The 22,736-nt window shown below is 33.9% G+C and overlaps 1 protein-coding gene across 1 annotated transcript; it reads right to left on the bottom strand.

Annotated features, from left to right (window-relative positions):
- Positions 1–7,798: 7,798 nt before the first annotated feature.
- LOC129903052 (cytochrome P450 94A2-like) lies at positions 7,799–9,800 on the bottom strand. The gene has a single exon (XM_055978531.1). It carries the CDS (start codon positions 9,755–9,757, stop codon positions 8,165–8,167), a length of 1,593 nt encoding a protein of 530 aa, XP_055834506.1. The 5' UTR covers positions 9,758–9,800; the 3' UTR covers positions 7,799–8,164.
- Between the last annotated feature and the right edge of the window lie 12,936 nt (positions 9,801–22,736).

Genomic DNA, 22,736 nt, shown 5'->3' with positions numbered 1-22,736 from the left:
TAAATATCGGTTATGGTTAATTTCCCACAAAATGAATATTTTAAAGGATATATATATGATTCATTATGCATACATTAAATTATGTTCTATATTACATAAATGTTTTAATGTTTCCTCAATGTTCATGCATCCTTACATACTTAGTACATTCAAAGTACTAACGCATACTCTTTTGCCTACATGATATCACCATGTAGGGATCGGTGTTCCTCCTCGTTCTCCTCCACGTGGCTAGTTGATATTCCATTGGAGACTACTTTTGGTGAGTTCCCATGTTCCGGGAACAATACTCCTTTATCTTTCTAGTTTATGATATGTTATGATATTTTACTATGGAATTTCTTCTATTATGATTGAGGGTGAGTTAGGGACTTGTCTTAGCCCCGTTAAATCTAATAGTTAGAGGTATTGTTGGACATATGTAAGTTGAAGATTTACTATTATGATTTCCTCTTGTTTATTTATCATCATTACCTATGAAAGGCTAAAAGAATGCTAAGAGGCTTGATTGAGATACTTTCGGGTTTCTCATTCGCCATGTCACGTCTAGGCCCTAGGCTTGGGTCGTGACACTTGTGCCATAATGTTGAAGAGTTATCGCTCTCAATTGAATTCACCATATTGGAACAAGTAGAAGCCATAGTCCAGTTTGACAACGACGTTTGTTACCACCAGCTAGAATCAAGGAACCCTTAATGAGTTTTCATTTTCCTCCACCATTGGTACTAACATATTCTTCATCATCTAGAACATCAATAGAAATAAGGTGCAGACGAACATCAGGTGCATATTTTATTTTGTTCAAAATTACTTTACTAACATTAGTTTCCACAAAAATTGTACCAACACAAATTATCCTAGATGTAGTCTCATTATCCATAATCAAGGTTTCAAAGTCACTAGGAGTATAGTAAGAGAAACATCTATCCTTGATGTCACGTGAGATGGGGGACTAGTGTCCACAACCCAGCTTGACTCATCACCAGAAATATTTATCATATCTGCATTAAGGACTGTAACAAGATCTTCTGGTGATGGTGGCTAGGCAATTTATATTAACATCTTCTTTATTTTCCTTTCTGTGTTTGTTCTCTATCTTTAATTTTCGGCAAAACTTCTTTGTGTACCATTTTATGCCACAATGATAGCACTCAATATCCTTAAGTATACCTTTGAATTTGCTTCTGTTATGTTTTCTATTTTGAGAACCAGAATTTTGTTTCTCCCTCTGGAGCTAGTTACTAGAACATCCGACGAAGAAGAACCTTTACATTTTCTTCTCATCTCTTGTTCAAGACACCGCTCTTAGCGAAATCTATAGAGATCACACCATCCAAAGCAGAATTTGATAATGAAGTTCTAAATAGGAAACCAAGTAGAAAAAACGTTGAATTTCTTCATCAAATTTAATTTCCATTGCAAATAACTGGTTTATGAGCCCTTGAAAATTACTCAGGTGATATGTCGTCTGAGAACCATCATGATATTTTAAATTCAACATCTATTTTATCAAGAACATCTTATTGTTCCCAGTCTTCTGAGCATACGAACTTTCAAGATACTCCCATAAGGTTCGAGCATGTGTCTCCCAGAAATATGGTTCAACATATTATCGTCAACCCATTGCCTAATAAATCCACAACATGTCTGTGCAACGTATTTCACTATTCATTCTTTTTATGATCAGGCTTTACAGTGGTAAAGACTGATTGATAAAAATTCTTGACATAAAACAGATATTTCATTTTTTCCTTTCAAATGGCATAATTAACACCATTCAAAGTAATAATTCTACTTGTGTTGGCTTCGATCGTTTTTTTCAATAATATATAGCTATAGCAAACCAAAGTAAATCTTTTTTGATGTGGAAGTTCAGCCTATGTTGCAACCACAGAACATACTTAGATAAAGTCTCACAACACAAAAATATATATTGTCAAAATAGTGGAAATAAAATGGAAAAACAATGACACCAAGAATTTTACGTGGAAACTCTTTTAAATAAGGAAAAAACTATGTGCCAAGAGGAGCAACATATATCACTATAGTAAATATTTTTACATTGGGTAGTCACGAGTACAATACTCAAAATGACCACAACACCCTCAAAAGGAAGAACACTCTTTTGATTTTCCACCTTACTAAAAATATCGCTCACACTCTATTTTTCTTCAAAAATTATTTTTTATAGTCTATGATATATTTCACTTTGCTTTTTAATATTTCTTCTATCGATTTTGGTGTATTTAACAATGAGCTTATGTGTTTCTTTTATAGGAGAAAATTGTTCTTATGATGTTATTAATGACATCATAAAAAAGCACCAAAAATTCAAATCTTTCAACTATGCAAATTTTTTTAGTAAGATTTTAGTTTGAAAAACAATTGTGAGCTTTGGTTAGTTGCAGCATTTTTCGACTTCAACAATGGGGCTGGACCCCACACAATCACCTTTGATAGACCTATTCATTGAGTAGAAATAGGTCACTTTGTTTTGACAACCATTGTCTTTTCCATGGCAAATCCTAAAGCACCCTCAATATGCATCCCAAGTTATAGTTGAAAACGCAAGAAGAAAACATCTCTTCAATAATTAAATTATTTGATAAATTGTGCAACTTTTATGAGTTTTTTAAATTTTGATTAAAGATTGCAATTTCAACATTACCTTATCGTTTACTTGATTAACACTAATCAATAATTTAAATAAAAAGCACATTCATCATAAATTTATAAACAAGTCCTGCAATTTCAGCAGAAGAAAATATAATCGTAAAGTAAACAACGCAAAAATTAAAAATTACTTAATCTACTTTAATTATTGAGTCCTTCTCTTTACATATTTAATTTTAGTATAAAGAGATTTATATAACGAAAACTTATACAAAGAGGGGAGAAATCGAAGAAAAGCAAATATTGAATAACTTACCACAATCCTATATTATTAAGAGATAATGCATAAGTACCACCTCAACTATGACCGAAATTTCAGCGACACACCTTAACTTTACTAAGATCTTATTACCCCACTGAACTATTTTAAAATGAAATAAATACAGCATAAAGTTGACGTGGTACAGAGAGTGTGCACACTCTCTTGAAGGCAAGTGATGGGTGAAAAAATTGGGGACATAATTAATTAGTACACATAATTATTGATATTAAAACTTACATATATATTAATTATTATCATTTCTTTCTTAATTATTATCATTTCTTTCTATGTAAAATATTTATTTTAATTTATACCTTACTTTAAATTTTTTATTTTTTTCCTTTCATTAATTTCTTATCTTTTCACTTTTAATTATTTTTAAAAAATTATGTGGATTCTTTAAAAAAAAAAAAAGTGTTCTTTAATTTTTTTTATATTTTATTTAATTTTTTTCAATTATTTTGTTATCCATTCGAAATTAAATAATTTTAAATACAAGCATATGGAATTAAATTTGAAATCATATCAAAAAGAAAAGACAAAAAAAAATAAAAAGAGTAAATAAAATCAATAGAATAATTAAAGAGAAAAGACAATGAATGAAAGTAAAAAAAATTAAATACAAGAATTTTTTAAAAAGTAAACACGGCGTGTAATTTAAATACAAGATAAAAAAATAAAAAAATTAAAAACTTAATTTTTGTTTTTTAAAAAAAAATTAATTACTGACGTGGTGGCGAGTGTGTACAAACACAACCAACTAACTTGGTTAAAGGTGTCACATCAGCATAAAAAGTGCACGAAAATGCAAAAAAAATGAGTGCAGGGAGAGATAATAAAACTCTAATTAAATTAAGATGTATCGCTGGAATTTCAATCATAATTCAAGAATACTTATGCATTATCCTATTATTAATATAAATTAGAGTGAAGGATAAGAAATATGAACACTTTCTTTTTGTCCACCCTCACGTCCCACTTCTAATATAGGATAATAAATATATTTTGTGCAATGATTGGCTCATCAATATTTTAACATTTAACTCTCAATCACTTTGTCCTCAACTATGTCATAATTTCCCACTAAAATTTGTCTCCCATCCCTTAGTGAAATACTTACTAGACACACACTAAAAGTTTTAATTAATTTGCTCTCCCACTAATTAATACTTAAAGTAATGATAAAAGATTTTTTTGATTGGATTACCCTGGAATGGCCTTTGTTTCAGTTGATTTTGATGTCGTAGAGAACTCTGTCTTTTTCTTTGTAAAAAAAATATATGATTTAAAAGTATCAACACCCACTAATTTATTTTGACACATGAGATAAGTGACAAGATATTAAATAAAAGAAAGCTGACATAGATATGTTATATTAAGAAAACAACTGGTAAAGTTGCTGCCATGTGACCAGGAGGTCACGGGTTCAAGCCTGGAAACAGCCTCTAGCAGAAATGCAAGGTAAGGCTGCGTAAAATAGACCCTTGTGGTCGGGCCCTTCCCCGGACTCTGCGCATAGCGGGAGCTTTAGTGCACCGGACTGCCCTTTTATTTATCTGTCACGATTCGGAATTGGGTGTGATGGCACTCGTCTAATTCATCAACACGAGTCAGCCTAAGAATCTAAACGATTCAAAATATGCGAAAATAAAAGCAGAAATATAAAGTTCAGTATGATATAGATAAGGAAAAATGAAAAGTAGGTTTTTAAACTATCCAAGATTCGGTGTCACATGTACAAGCCACTATTTCAATAGAAATGAAAGAGATACAAGTATATATCTGTCACAGTTCAAAGTAGAACAAAACATAAGACAATGGACGACAAGAGTCTGCCGAATAGGACAAGTTGCTACCTCTCAAACGTTCAGAAGCTCGGACCAGTCAAAGAGTACTATGAGTAGGAGGTGTCGGGCTCAGATCCTACATAAATGTAGAAGCAAGGGGTGAGCACCAATAACACAGTACTCAGCAAAATAAAAATTAAACCCTAAGTAAAGTAATGCGAAACACGGTTACTCCTGACATCCCAACCACAATCCTCCACAACTACACACCTGCACTCAGACAACTCAATCTATATAGTTTATATCACAATTTCACTAGAATACTAGACAGTCCACAATAGAAGGCACAAATACATTATCACCACTATACTCAGACAAACACATATAATCTCAAATCATAATCAATCACATGAATAAATGAATGTAAATGCAATATCAAATATCGTGATGCATGTCTTTCCTATGATACACATCCGCTGATCACCTCAGACCGAAACACATGGGGGACTCACATTGACCATATATCCACCGAAAATGACCTCGGCCAATATCTTTCGAAAGAGACCTCGGCCATAATATCCGCCGGAAGAGACCTCGACAAATCACCTCGACTGGTAGAAACCACGGTCCCAATATCCAGTACCTTACTCATATCATTTTTCAGCCATCACAGATACAATATATGCACAATTAAAGAGTGAAGCAAGATAAATATTTATAATGATGTCATATAAACCACAATCACACAATAGATCACTGTTTCAAAATCCACAACACTTAAACGATTAATTCCTATTCAAATCTACTTTCACCCTTCAACTCATATAATTCAATTCAATCTAATGACCCAACACACCCTAATCCCCTTACATAGGAAAATACAAAGTTCAACATACTTAAAAAAGGTTAGAATTTCACTTGCCTTAGCCAAAAAGTCACGAACAATCCAAAATCGCCGATTTTCCTCTATGAAGATACTCCAAATCACCACAATCTAATCAAATATAGACTCACAATCACATTTCAAATCTATTGACACTAAAATCAATAAATTCGGGTGAAAAGGGTAAAATGGTCAAAAATCTCACATCAAAAATCGAAACTCGAAATCTGATTATTTTTAGATGAAAATGTTTCCCAAGTAACCAGGAATCTAATGGTGAAATCCATTTAAAAATGGAGTTAAAAGGAGTTGAAAATCATTAGAAAATCAAATTTACATTGTTCTTGAAAAACTCCAATTCCTCCAACTCAAAATCACTAATTGCATGTCTAAAAATCCAAATAAGTAATGGATAGTCAAGAAAATAGATTAGAATAGTTTATCCAATATTTTTCCCGCAAAAAATCCCTTTCAAATCGCCTCCCCAAAGCTTGAAAACTCAAAAATTGTGAAAAATGACTTAAACCCCGACTAAATACTGTTCAAGCCACATTTGTTCTCTGCGAACGCGGATCACCTTCTACGAACGCAGAGAAGGAACTTGGTGTACTCCGCGAACGCGACCTGTCCTCCCCAAATGCGGAGAAGGGATTCAACAAGTTCCACGAATGCGACATTTCCTCATCGAATGCGGAGAAGGAAATATCAAGCACCAGATAGCAGATTTTGGCAAGTCTCAAAGTCACGGAATAGACCCTTGGGATTCGTTTGGAATCCCGTGCACACAAATCAGATATGCAACCCTACTAATTTCGACGTTCCAGACTCAATGGAGCAATTAAAATTTGAATTCGAGGCCTTCTTGACCCAAAATCTGATAAGTCGCAACTAAACTAGTTTCGTTACTTGAAACACTCAAAATGCTCTCGAGACCTCTAAAACTTATAACGCAACCATTTTTGGCATTAGAATCACCTCCCGAAACCATTAGAACCATCAAAAATCCAATTCGAGCACCCGAACCTCAAATGTTGACCAAAGTCAAAGTTGAACCAAACTTTAACTCAATTTCCCACTTCGGACCTAAATTCCACGTTTTAACTCCAAATCTGATTCCAAAAACTCTTCTAGACCAATTTTCATATTCCGGAGCTGATGGAATCGATGAAATTCCATTTTGAGACTCAAAACCCAGAATGACTTCGAAACTCAAATTTTGACAACTTAAGCCTTTAGAATCAATTTCTTAAGCAAAACCCTCAACTTTTCACAAGATTTCCAAAAACTAACTTTCAAACCCAACAAAAGTGACTCGGAGAAACTAACGGGAAGGGTAAAATGATAATTTTATCAAAATATCAAAAATGACCTTCCGGGTGATTACATTATCATCTATAGCAATAATATTTATTTTATTGGACACTTGTACAACAACAACAACCCAGTGAAATCCCACAATGTGGGATCTGGGGAGGATAAAGTGTACGCAGACCTTACTCCTACTGAATACTTGTAATATATTTATAATACAGTTTTAATACATATTACAGAGAATAATTTATAAAACACATATAATATAAGTTTTATTCATGAATGATACATTTATCACATACTTTAATACACTTATCATTATGTCAATATCTTACCAAATAAGCATAATATATTTTAAAACACTTATAATACGTTTATATTGTATGCATAATTTACTTTTACTACATAACAAATTTATCATAGTGTTGTTATGTATTGCTATAGATGATAATAAATAAAAAGTATCACTAAAATTAGTAATTATTTATTAAAGAATACTCACCCAAGTAATGTTTTCTTAAATAAATAATTAATAGGTTTGGCCCATTTACAATCAACTAAATTAATTATTTAAAGTTACCTGTTAATTAAATAATCATAGTTAAACGAATAGTTCAAAATTCTCATTTAAAATTTATTAGAAAAGTCTTTTATCGAAAAAAGGAGTTCTAGCATTCAAAACGATCTAATGGATCGTTACAAAAATCTCATGAAAATATATATATATATATATATATATATATATATATATATTTCAAGTAGCCAAAAAAACAAATCGATTGATGATAATTCCAAATGGGACAAACAAATATGAAATTTTTTACATAGAAGTTGAATCTCCTATCGAAAAAAACACTAATGATATAAACAACTTTACTGGAACATTTTTTATTTTTTATTTTACTATTACAATAAACATGCACACACATGTATAGATCGTACACTCTACCCTCCCCAGACCCCACGATGTGGGATTTCACTGGGTTGTTGTTGTTGTACACATGTATAGATACATGAATAAGAAAAACACTAGACAAACAATCGAAGAAAAAAGGAAAAAGACCTTCCTCACACGTAGATAGATCATCTTTAACAAAGTTCTTCCTAAAGACGAAATGGGCGCACAAATTACTCTAATTGGGGGTGGACTAACACATTTTGTTCCTTCTCTCCTTAGGGTGATTTTGGTGATAAAAGATATATCTATACATGTGTGTGCATGTTGCATACACATATACGAATGTCTTTTTAGTGCAATAGAGAGAGTGTATCATATGAATTTGTCCTTTCCTCAACCCTTACCATGAGACCACCTTTCACCTTAATAGTAAGGTAAGCTATCAGCACTGGCTCCTCACCTTTATTCACCACCGGAACAAACCTAAAACGTCGTAGAACTCCGGCGACCACCTTCTTCATTTGCAAGAATGACATCTCCTTTCCCAAACAAACCCTAGGTCCAGCTTGAAACACAGGATACACAAACGGATCCCTAGGAACAAACTTCCAATTCCCTGTCTTGATATCCCTTTCCAACCATCTTTCTGGCCTAAAATCCTGCCAATCCTTCCCCCATATATCCTTCACCCTCCCCATTGCGTACGGATGATAGCTTATTCGTGTTCCTTTATTTACAAATGTCCCATCAGGCAATATATCATCTTCCATGGCTTCTTTAGTATCAACGGGGACGGGTGGATAAAGTCTCATGCTTTCACATAGTGATGCATGAGTGTATGCCATGTCCGTTACTTCATCATACGTTGAAGAAGACGTCGTCTTGTTAGTTATCTCCTCCAAGATTTCTTTTTCCACTTTTGGATACTTGGAAATCAACCAAAAGAACCATGTTAGTGCAGCAGAAGTTGTGTCCCTTCCGGCCAAGATAAAACTTATCACAATATCTGTAATGAACTCTTCACTATGCATGTTATGTTGTCCGTCAGAACTTGTTAAGAATCTTGAAAGAAGATCATCATTAGAACTCATAAGAGTTGATTTTTCCTTCTTTTGCTTAATCATTTCCGTAGCCATATCGCGAATTTGTGTTGCACAAACCCTCAATTTCTTCTCAGATCCAACATTGAGGAATCGCTTGAGCTTCCATATAAACGGAGAGAAGGAATTGAATCTCTCGCTACTAATTCGAACAACTTCTTCAAATGCATTTGCAAACTTTGTCTCCGGAAAGGATGGTAACAAATATGTTGGATCGTACCCATAAGCAACCATGCAAATGTTGTCAAAAGCAAACCTTTGAAGCAGATCTTGGATGTCAAGAACAGTTTTTTGAGACGTAGCCATAGTCAAAATAGGAATGAGACGATCAGACAATTCAACGTCTACAACATTCTCAACGAATTTACGCAAAGATTTGGAGTTGAATTCATGGCTAGCAAGTTTTCTTTGGTACTTCCAAACCTCACCATCAGCATTAAATATGCCATTTCCTAGAAGATCCTTTAAAGTTTCTTTACCAAGATACCCTTTTTGATAATTATGGAAGTATGTTTTGAGAATGTGTTGAACATTGGAGGGGTTGGCTGTGAATATATGACGATGACCTAGTGGTCGATAAAGTGTAAAAGTGAGAGATGGTAGTGTACTTAGAACAATTTCAGATGTCCATTCAATTCGACGATTTTTATTGGATTTGATTGAGAAATAAGAGCCAATAATTGGATAGGATCTTGGAATTTTGGTGGACTTGGGATATATGAAAAGATTGGTTAACATGGTTCTTGAAATACTCATGATGAAAAATAACAAGAATATTACTAAGAGAAGGAAGAAAAAATAAAGATGTGAAAATATAATTGGAAGATCAAAATTGAACAACATTTTTTTCCTCTTTTTTCCCCTCCTTTCTCAATACTATTGGTTGATGAAAGAAAGCTAATTGAGAAGTGGAGATCTCAAAGTCTTTGTGTTATATAATTGTGTGTGTACAACCATTGTAGAATTTTTATTCCCCACGTATGTTAGTCTGAATATATTTTCATGAGTATGTCGACAGTACTTGTTAGAATTTAATTATTAGGTTATATTCTTGTATTTCCTCCTCTATATTGATTTTACATAATTCTTCGATTTTAATTCGTTTATCTTATTTTCGTTTCGACTTTAGTTCATATCAATAGAAAAAAATTCTTTTTTGACAACTTTTAAGTTTTAACTTTCCACACTACATGTTTAAGACTATAAAATTAAATAATATTTTGATACATTCTACATATCTTTAATTTAAGATATCAAAATTTAAATTATTTTTTTCTTAAACTTCATGTCGAGTCAAAAGCAAATAAAAAATTAAAACAAAAAGAGGATTAAGACAAGATTTAACTTATATATACTAACAGTAGGATATCTTAGGAGTTAAATTATGTATATTAATTAATAGTGTGATAAGTTTCTTGATTGAATTTTTATCTAAGATAGTTGGTTTAATTACTATAATTTCTTTTGTCTCAATTTATATAATTTATATAGTATCGTTCAGAATTTAAGAGTCAAAAAGAATTTACTTTAATTATTACTTTATCATATATTTTCTTAAATATTTTAAATTATTAATAATATTTTTTATATAATTTTTAAATATATAAATTTAATAAAAGCCCCTTAGCGTCCCGAAATGGGAGTGGGCTAGGGCTTATTCTCATTCACTTGCTATGGCGTTGGTATCATATTTCAAAATTTCAAGATTCTGTACATATGACAACTTCAGAGAAGCATAGCATTTTGCACTAGCGGATATACATTCTCCGCCCACTTTTGTAGGAGTTTAGAAGTAGGAGTTTAGATTTTAATTTTATGAATTTGAATTTTAATATTTTCAAAGGTTAATAATTATATATATATTTAATAAAAATAAAAATTATTGGGTTGGATCAGATTCTTAAACATATAGCCTGTTTGAATTGATTTATTTTTAAGCAGTTTATAAGTTGAAAATTGTTTATAAATTAAAAAAAAGTAGGTGAGGCCAATTTTTTTTTTTTTTACTTATAAGCTATTTTCAACTTATAAACTGCTTAAAATAAGTTCATCCAAATAAATCCAACTATTTATTGAGCTTATTTTAAGCACAAAATAACTTCAAATTAATCAGTCAAACACTCAAAAAAAATTAAAAACAAAACTTATAAGTCAATCCAAACGGTATCAGTCACCTTTTCAAGAGAATGTCGACTGCCCTTAATTTGGTCACGTTTTCAATAGTGTTGTAATGTAATTGAGCCCACAAGTTAGCAAGTTGTCAATATCAATCTGTTGCCGTTATTTTGACAATATTATTATCCATCACATGTTTGTATATAACTAGATAAGGTAGGTCCTGAAGCATAGGGTTGGGTGTTCGGTATTCGGTTCGGTATTTTTAAAATTTGGATTTGGTAATTCGGTAATCAGTAATTCAAAGTATATGCCAAATACCGAACTTTCATACTTCAGTTTGGTAATTCGGTAATCAGTAAATCAAACTTCGGTTCGGTACGGTATTCGGTAATACCATATTTTTTTAATAGTTAATGTACAATAAAAATTTATCCGCATTAAATATTTACATTAACTTAAAGAATACATATCTTAACTTACATTTTTATTACTACACCATAATTAAGTAATATATGCATTTTAACTGACCGAATACCGAAATTGAAATTGCTCTGAAGCCACATTGTCACGCTCCGAGAGGGTATCCTAGGCGTGGCCGGCACTCAAAAACCATCTCTGGCTTCCGAGAGAACCACTCGGTTTCATTACTCATTTGTTCATCAGCGGAAGACTTAAGAATACTAATGTGGGCTTGTTATCATTAACATCAAAGGAAAAATAGATAATTCTTAGAAGAAGTAGTTTCTAAGGAGAACTACTCCGATTACATCATCAAATTCTGTCTATGAAGCCTCTAATACTCTTAGATGGTGTCAATGACATGTCCATGACTACCTTTAAAGAAATATAATACTCAAAAATAATAAAAGGATAAAGAGTTCCTCCGAATACAAGAATGACTCACCAAATAGCTGAAAAATAATGATATTCAATTATGTGTCCGTTGAGGATCTCTAACACATGTATATGCATCATAAAACGATGCAGGTCGAATAACGTCAGTACGTGGAATGTACGGGTATGTAAAATGGCAGGAAGGTAAGGACATATATCAAGAAATTCCTCTCAAGAAAACTCAGCTCAGAACTCAACATCATCTCAACATTAATATGTAATGCAAATTTAAAATAATAATAAGAAATGCTTACTCAGTTGGAGTTTCTCTAATCGACAACCATCACTTATGAGCTAGCGATGATACAACGAAGCGATGTCGTTGCCACACCCATCCAATACCTTGCCAGGGTAAAGGACATCACCATCTTGGATCCACTCATAAAAGTCCTCTTTTGGGGACTTAAGAGGCATAGCCTTCATCCTACGCTAGCTACGTAGTTCTGGGGTTTGAGTCAATTAAACTCTTACATAACTCGGTGCTCAATACTACTCCCAAAATATGTGCTCATATTAATCTCATCATCTAGTCTCATTGGACTTTAATTTAAATCATCAAACTCATCTCATTACCTCTTCATCAATCATTATACTTCAAAAACATCATTTATATCTCATCAAAACGTCTTGCTCAAAACATCATTTACTCAAATTCATTTAAACTCAACTCTTTTGCTCTTTCAAAACTCAATAAAAATACATATATAGTATTAATTCATATCACTCTTTTTATCAATGAAAATATTAAAAAGCCAATATATTTAGTCAAAACATGTGTAAAAATATTCATGAACATCAAATCAATTAAGATTCATGGGAAAGTAGCCATGAACAATAATTCCAATAATATGAGAGATAACAATAATAATATTAATACATAAATATATCTAACTCAATAGAAGAAGAATTAATTCATTTAGAATTCAAGATTTGGATAAAACTCAACTATAACTCAATTATAATAAATTTAAATATTGAGTGCATGGACGAACTCAATCCAATGCTATGAAAGCCTTACATATCTTAAATCTGAAGCTTTACTCCGAATTGGAACACTCTTGGACCCCTAGCCTTTTCTTCTCGCCGGAGCATTTCGTGTACTACCCGAAGTATAAGAATCACCGGAGTAGTATTTTTATACTACTAAAACTAAAAATATATTTGAGAATGAGTAAATAAGTATATAGAGAGAAGAGTTGCTTAAGAAAACTTGATGAATAAAATGAGAAAATAAGGTGGGTATTTATAGGTGGGAAAGAGGGACCTAACAATAAATAAAATAATTATAAAGAAAAATTTAAAAATTTAATGGAATATATTGATGTCATTGGTGATGTCAAATGGAGGAATATTGATGTCAAATGGAGGAATATTGATGTCATGAGTGATGTCAAATGTATCTAGATCTTTCCATGGTAGGTGAAATGAGTTATCTTTGACAGAATACTCTTTTTCGGAGCTGCGTTTGAATAAGATAAATTCCTTATTAGGATTTGGTGTCTTCATAAGAATTGTAGATATAGAAGTCTAGTTTCATGTCGTTTAAGAATCAAATAATTTGAAGTATCCTACAGTGAGATATGAACTTTATTCTACAAACACTCCATTTCATCACAACACACTGTCTTACAATAATTAATTTATTTTACCTATTTAACCTCCAAAACATAACATATGGTATTCACAAAAGTTGTAGGTAATGATGTTGTGGTCACTCAAAAAATTGGTTCACCTAATATGGACCATCTTATGAAAAGTTATGCCAAAATACAGAGGCTATATCATTTTCGTCGAGATTTGAAATACCAACATACAATGTTTTAGGGGTTGTTACACACATTCTACGGAGGAGAAATGATACATCATAAATAAAGAGAAAATAATTTATGAATAGATACAGAATAAAAAAAATCATTATCATATAATAAAAATGATGAAAAAGAGTGAAAATAAAAATCTCTAATATATCACACATAATTTTTATACATATGTTTTTCTTTGAATTATCCAAAAACTCTATATCACTGTACTAATTATTAATTAGTTCCTTGAAAGATATGAAAGAGTTGAAATCTTTCGTTTTCAATGTAACTACCAAACAATTTATGTAGATAAATGACGTGGTGAATCATGCAAAGTGAAATTAGAATTCTTAACCAATTCCATAAATTTGAAATTAGAATTTATAATTTTTACATGTTTTCACGACCCAAAATGGGTCATGAGTGACACTCACACTTAACCTCCTAGGTGGGAGAACCAACGATACAAACCTCAACTTACATTAAAAATTCAACTTATAAACCACGATAATAATGCGAAAGTTCAATCTTATTAAAGTTAGAAATAACAAAAACCACTAAAATCTATTACATAACGTTCCCCAAAATCTGAAAGTCATCACATTAAGGACATCTAAATTCTAAAACTAAGTTTGAAAATATTAAACAACAGAATAAATAAATCACAAAATGTGTCTGAAAACTAAGAACACCATGCCATAAACGAGAAAATCCATCATGAACTAGAAGGATAACTCACCCTGAAATCTTCTGAATTAAAGACTGACTAGAGCTGAAAACGAGTCGAAGTCCGTAGAACACTCGCTGCACTCCACAAAATAAAACAAGAAAAGATACAAGTAGGGGTCAGTACAGGATAATATGTACTGAGTAGGTATCATCGGCCGACTCAAAATAGAAATCAATATGCATAAAGTAATAGTGGAAAATTAACCATAGCACTTAACAGATGACAACCAATTAACAATTACATAATCAGTCAATAATATCAAGATCACACATGAGGACTCAGGCCTCCAAATCAGGCTCTTTTGGAAAATGACTTATTGGAGATTGGGCAATATTATGTCATTTTAATTTGTTTCCCTTAATATTACCGTATCGAAACGTGACATCCGATCTAAATATATCGTGTCGAAATGTAATACCCGATCCAAATATACCATGTCAGAACGTGACATTCGATCCAAATATAATTAATTTATCATTCTTTATTATTACATTTCACTTCATTAACAATATTTTATCAATCCTTCTTTATTTAAGGCACCATTTTTGATAGAGAAATTTCAAGATTTTAGCTTTCACGGTCTTGGGATTTCAGACCAATCACAACAACATGTCAACCATATAAACCACAAAAATTAAGTGCATAGTATACTTCACTCATTACTCAATGACTATCAATCACTATTAAGAGTCTTTCTATGATGTAGAATAAAATCATAACCTACCTCCACCGAAAAATCAAAGTCAAGCAAGCTAATTCACCGGTGATTTCCCTTTCTTCGATGCCTCAAAACATTTCCAATCTATCAAGTATACAATATTCGTAAGAAAATGAGTCTGTAGACGCCCATATTATATATGTTTAACCTAGACCTAACTCTATAATCAATTCTCCAAAACTCAAGATTAGGATTACGCCTCAATTCCTCCAATATCATAAATTTGATGGTATTCATATAATTTAATACACCTAATATTTAATTACCTATCTCAATATATCAAAACATGAATTATAATATGATAATTAATTGAAGTTAATTAAAATCGAGTCTAACTAATAGAAATAGTGGCATGTTTTTTTTTAAAAAAGAAACAAACCAGTTGCTAAACCAATTTTATGTTCCATTGTAATATTTCAACCAAATTTTTATACCACTCAAAAATGGCATAATCATGGTCCAAATGATTAGGTGTAATCATTGGCCAATGGTTGCCTTTGATCCTTTTATCCAAATTCACAATAGAAAACTGCACCAGTGCACTACTTCTACATTTTCCAATTCAATTATGTTTTTCTCACTATAATACTATAATAAATGGAATCTATAAAATAAACAAAATAATCAACTCAACATTAACTTTGAGCATTACCTCAAGGAACAACGGCTGCTCTCGTCTATGTAGGTATTTTCTGTCCTTCGTTTCTTTTCTTTTCTTAGTAATTAGGTATTAAAAGTTACAACCCCACTAACTTATTTTAATAAATATGGAATAAGTGGTACAAGGTATTAAATATATTATCACTTTAGCTCATTAATTAAATAAGTTATCTAAATTCACCCCTTAATTAAAATAACCATAGTTATCAAATAGTCCAAAATACCCATTAAAAATTTACGGAATGAGTCTTTTATGAAATAAAAAACTCTAGTACTCAAAATAACCTTATGGGTCGTTACACATGTACCAATTTACCCATCGTTCATTTACGAATGGTCAAAAGAAGAGCGAGGGTAGAAAAGGGTACCTGACTCGATAAACAAATGTGGATATCTTCCACGCATATTAGCCTCAATCTCCCAAGTAGACTCCTCAACTGGACGATTCTTCAATTGAACCTTCACAGACGCAATCTCCCTTGACCTCAATTTACGGACCTCCCTATCAAGAATAGCTACAGGCTCCTCCTCATAAGACAAATTCTTATCAAGCAAGACCAAATCCCAACGAATAATATAGTTTCCATCACCATGATATTTCTTTAGCATAGACACATGAAACACTGGGTGCACTCCAGAAAAACCTGGAGGTAAATCCAATTCATAGTCCACCTCTCCAACATGCTTGAGAACTTCAAATGGCCCAATATACCTCGGACTGAGCTTACCTCGCTTACCGAGTCTCATCACACCTTTCATGGGTGAAACCTTCAACAACACTTGATCTCACTCCATAAATGTGATGTCCCTTACCTTTCAGTCTGCATACTCCTTTTGCCTGCTCTTAGCTGCTAAAAGCTTCTCTTGAATGAACTTCACCTTCTCTAATGATTCCCTCAAAAGATCAGTTCTCCAAGGTTTCACCTCAAATGCATCAAACCAACCAATAGGAGACCTACATCTCTTCCCATACAATGCCTCAAACGGAGCCATATCAATACTCTAATGATAGCTATTATTATATGAAAACTCTGCCAAGGATAGGAATTGATCCCAATGACCACCAAAATCTATCACGCATACACGAAGCATATCCTCCAGCACTTGAATTGTCCTCTCAGACTGCCCATCAGTTTGAGGGTGAAATGCAGTACTAAGATCCAATCTAGTACCTAACTCAGCATGCAAGACCCTTCAAAAATTAGAAGTAAATTGCGTACCTCTATCTGAAATGATAAAAACTGGAACTCCATATAATCGAACAACCTCACAGATATAGAGTTTGGCTAACTTCGCAGCATCATAAGTCACCTTGACTGGAATGAAGTGAGTAGACTTAGTTAACCTATCAACAATCACCCACATCGAATCAAACTTACCCAAGGTCTTTAGAAGGCCAACCATAAATCCATCGCAATCCTTTCCCACTTCCATTCAGGAATGAGCATTCTTTGAAGTGTCCCTCCAGGCCTTTGGTGCTCATATTTTACCTGCTGAAAATTTGGACAATGGACAACAAAATCAACAATATCACGCTTCATTCTGCTCCACCAATAATGCTGTCTCAAATCGTGATACATCTTAGTTGCACCAGGATGTATAGAGTACCTTGAACTGTGAGCCTCTATAAGAATAGTCTAAATTAAATTATCAATACGGGGCACACATACTCGCCCCTTAATCCTCAATATGCCTTGCTTATCGATCACATCCTCTTTGGCCTCTCCCTGCAAGATTATAACATGAATTCGGCTTCAGCTTCTCATCATCAAACTTCTTTTCTTTAATCTTATCAAGGAAAGAAGATCTTGCCTCCACACAGGCCAAGAATTCTCATTTCTCAGTTACTTCCAGCCTCATAAAGTCATTAGTCAGAGTTTGAACCTCTCTAGCCAATGGACGTCTAAAAACCTGCAAATGAGCTAAACTTGCCATGCTCCCTGCTTTTCTGCTCAAGGCATCAGCCACTACATTAGCTTTTTCTGGGTGATAAAGGATAGTGATATCATAGTCCTTTAGTAATTTCATCCACCTTCTCTGTCTGAAATTCAAGTCTCTCTGAATGAACACATGTTGTAAACTGCGATAATCTGTATACACTTCACACTTTACCCCATATAGATAATATCTCCACTACTTCAATGCAAATACAACCGCAACCAACTCTAAATCATGAGTGGGGTAATTACGTTCATGCACCTTCAATTGCCTTGAAGTATATGCAATTACCTTCTTCTCCTACATTAGCACTGCACCTAAACCAGAATATGATGCATCACAATAAATAATGAAATTCTTACCTTCTACTAGCAGGGCAAGAGTCGGTGCAGTAGTCAAAAGGTCTTGAGTTTCACAAAGATCTCTTCACACTCGTCTGACCACATAAATGGAATATTCTATTTGGTCAGGTTGGTCAGCTGGGAAGCAATGGAAGCAAATCCCTTGACGAAACAGCAGTAGTAGCTAGCCAAACTAACAAAGCTCCTTACCTCTGAGACATTAGTGGGCCTTGCCCAATTCTTCACTGCTTCAATCTTCTAGGGATCCACCATCACTCCATCTTTAGAAACTACATGCCCTAAGAAAGACATTGAATTAAGCCAAAACTCACACTTGGAGAATTTGGCATATAGCCTTTTCTCCCTTAACAATCCCAGAACAATCCTCAAATGCTCTTCATGTTCTTTTCTGCTCTTTGAGTAGATCAATATATCATCAAGAAAAACAATAACAAAGAGGTCCAAATATGGCTTAAAGATTCTATTCATTAGACTCATGAAAGCAGTAGGCACATTTGTAAGCCCAAAAGACATTACCAAGAATTCATAGTGTCCATACCTGGATCGAAAAGTAGTCTTCGGTATATCTGTTGCCCGTATTTTCAGCTGATGGTAACCGGACCTCAAATCAATTTTTGAAAAAACACAAGCACCCTCCAACTGATTGAATAAGTCATCAATGCGAGGAAGGTAATACCTATTTTTAATAGTCACCTTGTTCAGCTTCCTGTAGTCTATGCACATACGAAGGCTACTATCTTTCTTCTTTATAAATAAAATTGGAGCACCCCAAGGAGAGGCACTCGATCTAATAAAAACTTTACCCAACAACTCCTGAAGTTGGGCCTTCAACTCCCTCAACTCAGCCGGGGTCATTCTATAAGGTGGAATGGAAATAGGGCTAATGCCACGCTTTAGGTCGATACAAAAATCTATATCCCTATCAGGTGGCATACCAGGTAAGTCTGCGGGGAAAACATCCCTAAACTCACGCACTATCGAGATAGACTCAATCGATGGAACTTTAGAATTATCATCTATAAGATGTGCTATAAAGGCTAAACAACCCTTATTTACCAACCTCTTAGCACGAAGAAAAGAAATAATCCGAACTGGAGTAGGAAGATAGTCACCCTCCCATACCAACTGATCCATCCCAGGCTTGGCTAATATCACAGTCTTAGCATTGCAATCTAAGATAGCAAAATTTGGAGAGAGCTAAGTCATACCCAAGATTACATCAAAGTCAACCATCTCCAGAATAATTAAATCTACATAAGTTCTGCTCCCCATAAAAGTCACAAGGCAATATCTATACACTTTCTCAACTAACACAGACTCACCAACAGGAGTAGAAACACGAATATGCATGTCAAGTAAGTCACAATGTAAATCAAGTCCATCAGCAAATGCGGAAAATACATAAGAAAATATGGATCTAGGATCAAATAATACAAAAGTCAAGCTATCGCAGACCAGAGAAGTACCTTTGATAACAGCAGCGAATGCCTCTACCTCTAACCTCCCTAGGAAAGTATAGAAATGAGCTCTGTCACCTGTTTGACCATTTCCCTTGCCGGGCTGTACTCCAGTAGTTCAAACCTACCCACCACCTCGATTGGACTAGCGACCACCACGTCCTCCAGAATGACGGTCCCTATCATAGCCATCGCCTCTACCTCTAACTTCTAGGACTTTATGACCCTGATCATGCCAATCCTAACTCTATCTTGGACAATATTTTCTGATATGTCCAGGATCACCACATCTGTAACAAGTCTTAGGGTCAAGAGTGGGTCTTTGTGAAGATGAAGAAGACTGAAGATAACCCTCAAAATTAGAAAAGGGCTGACTAGTCTTTAACGGACCTCTATCTAAAATCTGCAATGAAGACTGAATAGGACGGGTCAAATAATCTCCATAACTCTGTCCTCTAGAGTAAGAACCACTAAACTCACATCTCTTACAAAACTTCTTGAATGTTTTCTCTTTAGCGAAGTTATCTGGCTTCACCCCTCCACCTTTATCACAAAATCAACCACTTCCTCAAAAGATTTTGCAGAAGCAGCAACCTGTAAAGATGGAATCCGTAAATCTGACCTCAATCCTTTTACAAAGTGGTGAATCCTCTCTTCTGGATTGAAGCAAAACTGAGTAGCATATTTGGCTTAGGCACGAAAATTGGCCTCATAAGCGGTAACAGAAATCCTCTCCTGCTTTACATTCAGGAACTCGTCTCTCTTCCTGTCCCTCAAGGTTCGAGAAATATACTTCTCCATGAAACAGTCACAAAAAGTTGCCTAGGTCATAGGTGGTGACTCTGCTGGTCGGCACTCAATATGAGACCGCCACCATATTTTGGCGTCTTCCTGAAACTGGTATGTCACAAACTCAACACCAAATCGCTCTAGTATATCCATTTTATGAAGTAGCTCATGACAATCAACAAGGAAATCATAGGCATCCTCAGATTGAGTACCCCTAAATACTAGGGGTTTCAACTTCAAGAACTTAACAAAGAGATCATACTGGTCACTAGTCATTACCGGCCCTGTAGTCAATTGAGGAAACATATTTGTTCCCAAGGACGCAGTCATGTGGGGAGCCATAACAGCTACGTGTTGAACTCCTGGAATATGAGGTGCTGGGGGAGCTTGTCCCTGATCGGATAACCCACTCAGATAGGTGAGAACCTGGTGGATCATCTCTAGAGTAGGCTGGGGTGGTGCTTCTTTCTCAGGAATCTGCTCATTCTTACTCAACATCATCTCTAGCTACCTCATCAACCAGTAGAGGGGTCGTTGCTCTCTCCCTGGCTGGCACAACTATTTGGACCCTGCCCCTAGTAGTCTTCCTGCTGCGACCTCTACCATGGCCTCTCGTTGCTACTTTTTCTCTGCCTACAGCCCCAACGGCTGGCTCTGGTGCTCTTGTTGCTCTAGTTCTAACCATCTGCGAAAGTAAAGTGAAGAAGATCAGATACAAATTTGTTTTACCTAGATACCAATTGGATTCAAGTAATAGCATGAAAGAAAGAAGGAATAGATTTTTCCTAAAGTCCCGTAGCCTCTCGAAGAAAAGTAAAGGCGTCACCGTACCATTTTGCAAGATTTTACTAGACTTGTCCTTGTGTGATGAGATCATTGAACCAAAAGCTCTGATACCAAGTTAGTCACGACCCAAAATGGGTTATGAGTGGCACCCACACTTAACCTTCTAGGTGAGAGAACCAACAATACAAACCTCAACTTACATTAACAATTCAACTTATAAACCACGACAATAATGCGTAAGCTCAATCTTATTAAAGTTAGGAATAACAAAAGCCACTAAAATCTATTACATAACGTTCTCAAAATCTGAAAGTCATCACATTAAGGACATCTAAATTCTAAAACTAAGTTTGAAAATATTAAACAACAGAATAAATAAATCACAAAATGTGTCTGAAAACTAAGAACACCATGCCATAAACGAGAAAATCCATCATGAACTAGAAGGATAACTCACCCTGAAATCTTCTGAATTAAAGACTGACTAGAGCTGAAAACGAGTCGAAGTCCGTAGAACACTCGCTGCACTCCACAAAATAAAATAAGAAAAGATACAAGTAGGGGTCAGTACAGGATAATATGTACTGAGTAGGTATCATCGGCCGACTCAAAATAGAAATCAATATGCATAAATTAATAGTGGAAAATTAATCATAGCACTTAACAGATGACAACCAATTAACAATTACATAATCAGTCAATAATATCAAGATCACACATGAGGACTCAGGCCTCCAAATCAGGCTCTTTTGGAAAATGACTTATTGGAGATTGGGCAATATTATGTCATTTTAATTTGTTTCCCTTAATATTACCGTATCGAAATGTGACATCTGATCTAAATATATCGTGTCGAAATGTAATACCCGATCCAAATATACCATGTCAGAACGTGACATTCGATCCAAATATAATTAATTTATCATTCTTTATTATTACATTTCACTTCATTAACAATATTTTATCAATCCTTCTTTATTTATGGCACCATTTTTGATAGGGAAATTTCAAGATTTTAGCTTTCACGGTCTTGAGATTTCAGACCAATCACAACAACATGTCAACCATATAAACCACAAAAATTACGAGCATAGTATACTTCACTCATTACTCAATGACTATCAATCATTATTAAGAGTCTGTCTATGATATAGAATAAAACCATAACCTACCTCCACCGAAAAACCAAAGTCAAGCAAGCTAATTCACCGATGATTTCCCTTTCTTCGATGCCTCAAAACATTTCCAATCTATCAAGTATACAATATTCGTAAGAAAATGAGTCTGTAGACGCCCATATTATATATGTTTAACCTAGACCCAACTCTATAATCAATTCTCCAAAACTCAAGATTAGGATTACGCCTCAATTCCTCCAATATCATAAATTTGATGGTATTCATATAATTTAATACACCTAATATTTAATTACCTATCTCAATATATCAAAACATGAATTATAATATGATAATTAATTGAAGTTAATTAAAATCGAGTCTAACTAATAGAAATAGTGGCATGTTTTTTAAAAAAAAAGAAACAAACCAGTTGCTAAACCAATTTTATGT

Source organism: Solanum dulcamara, chromosome 9, assembly GCF_947179165.1.
Source record: "Solanum dulcamara chromosome 9, daSolDulc1.2, whole genome shotgun sequence".
Classification (NCBI taxonomy): domain Eukaryota; kingdom Viridiplantae; phylum Streptophyta; class Magnoliopsida; order Solanales; family Solanaceae; genus Solanum; species Solanum dulcamara.
This window is presented reverse-complemented; position numbering and strand designations above follow the sequence as displayed.

Coding starts and splice junctions, on each gene's coding strand:
- LOC129903052 (XM_055978531.1), bottom strand. CDS start 9,757: ATGTTGTTCAATTTTGATCTTCCAATTATATTTTCACATCTTTATTTT.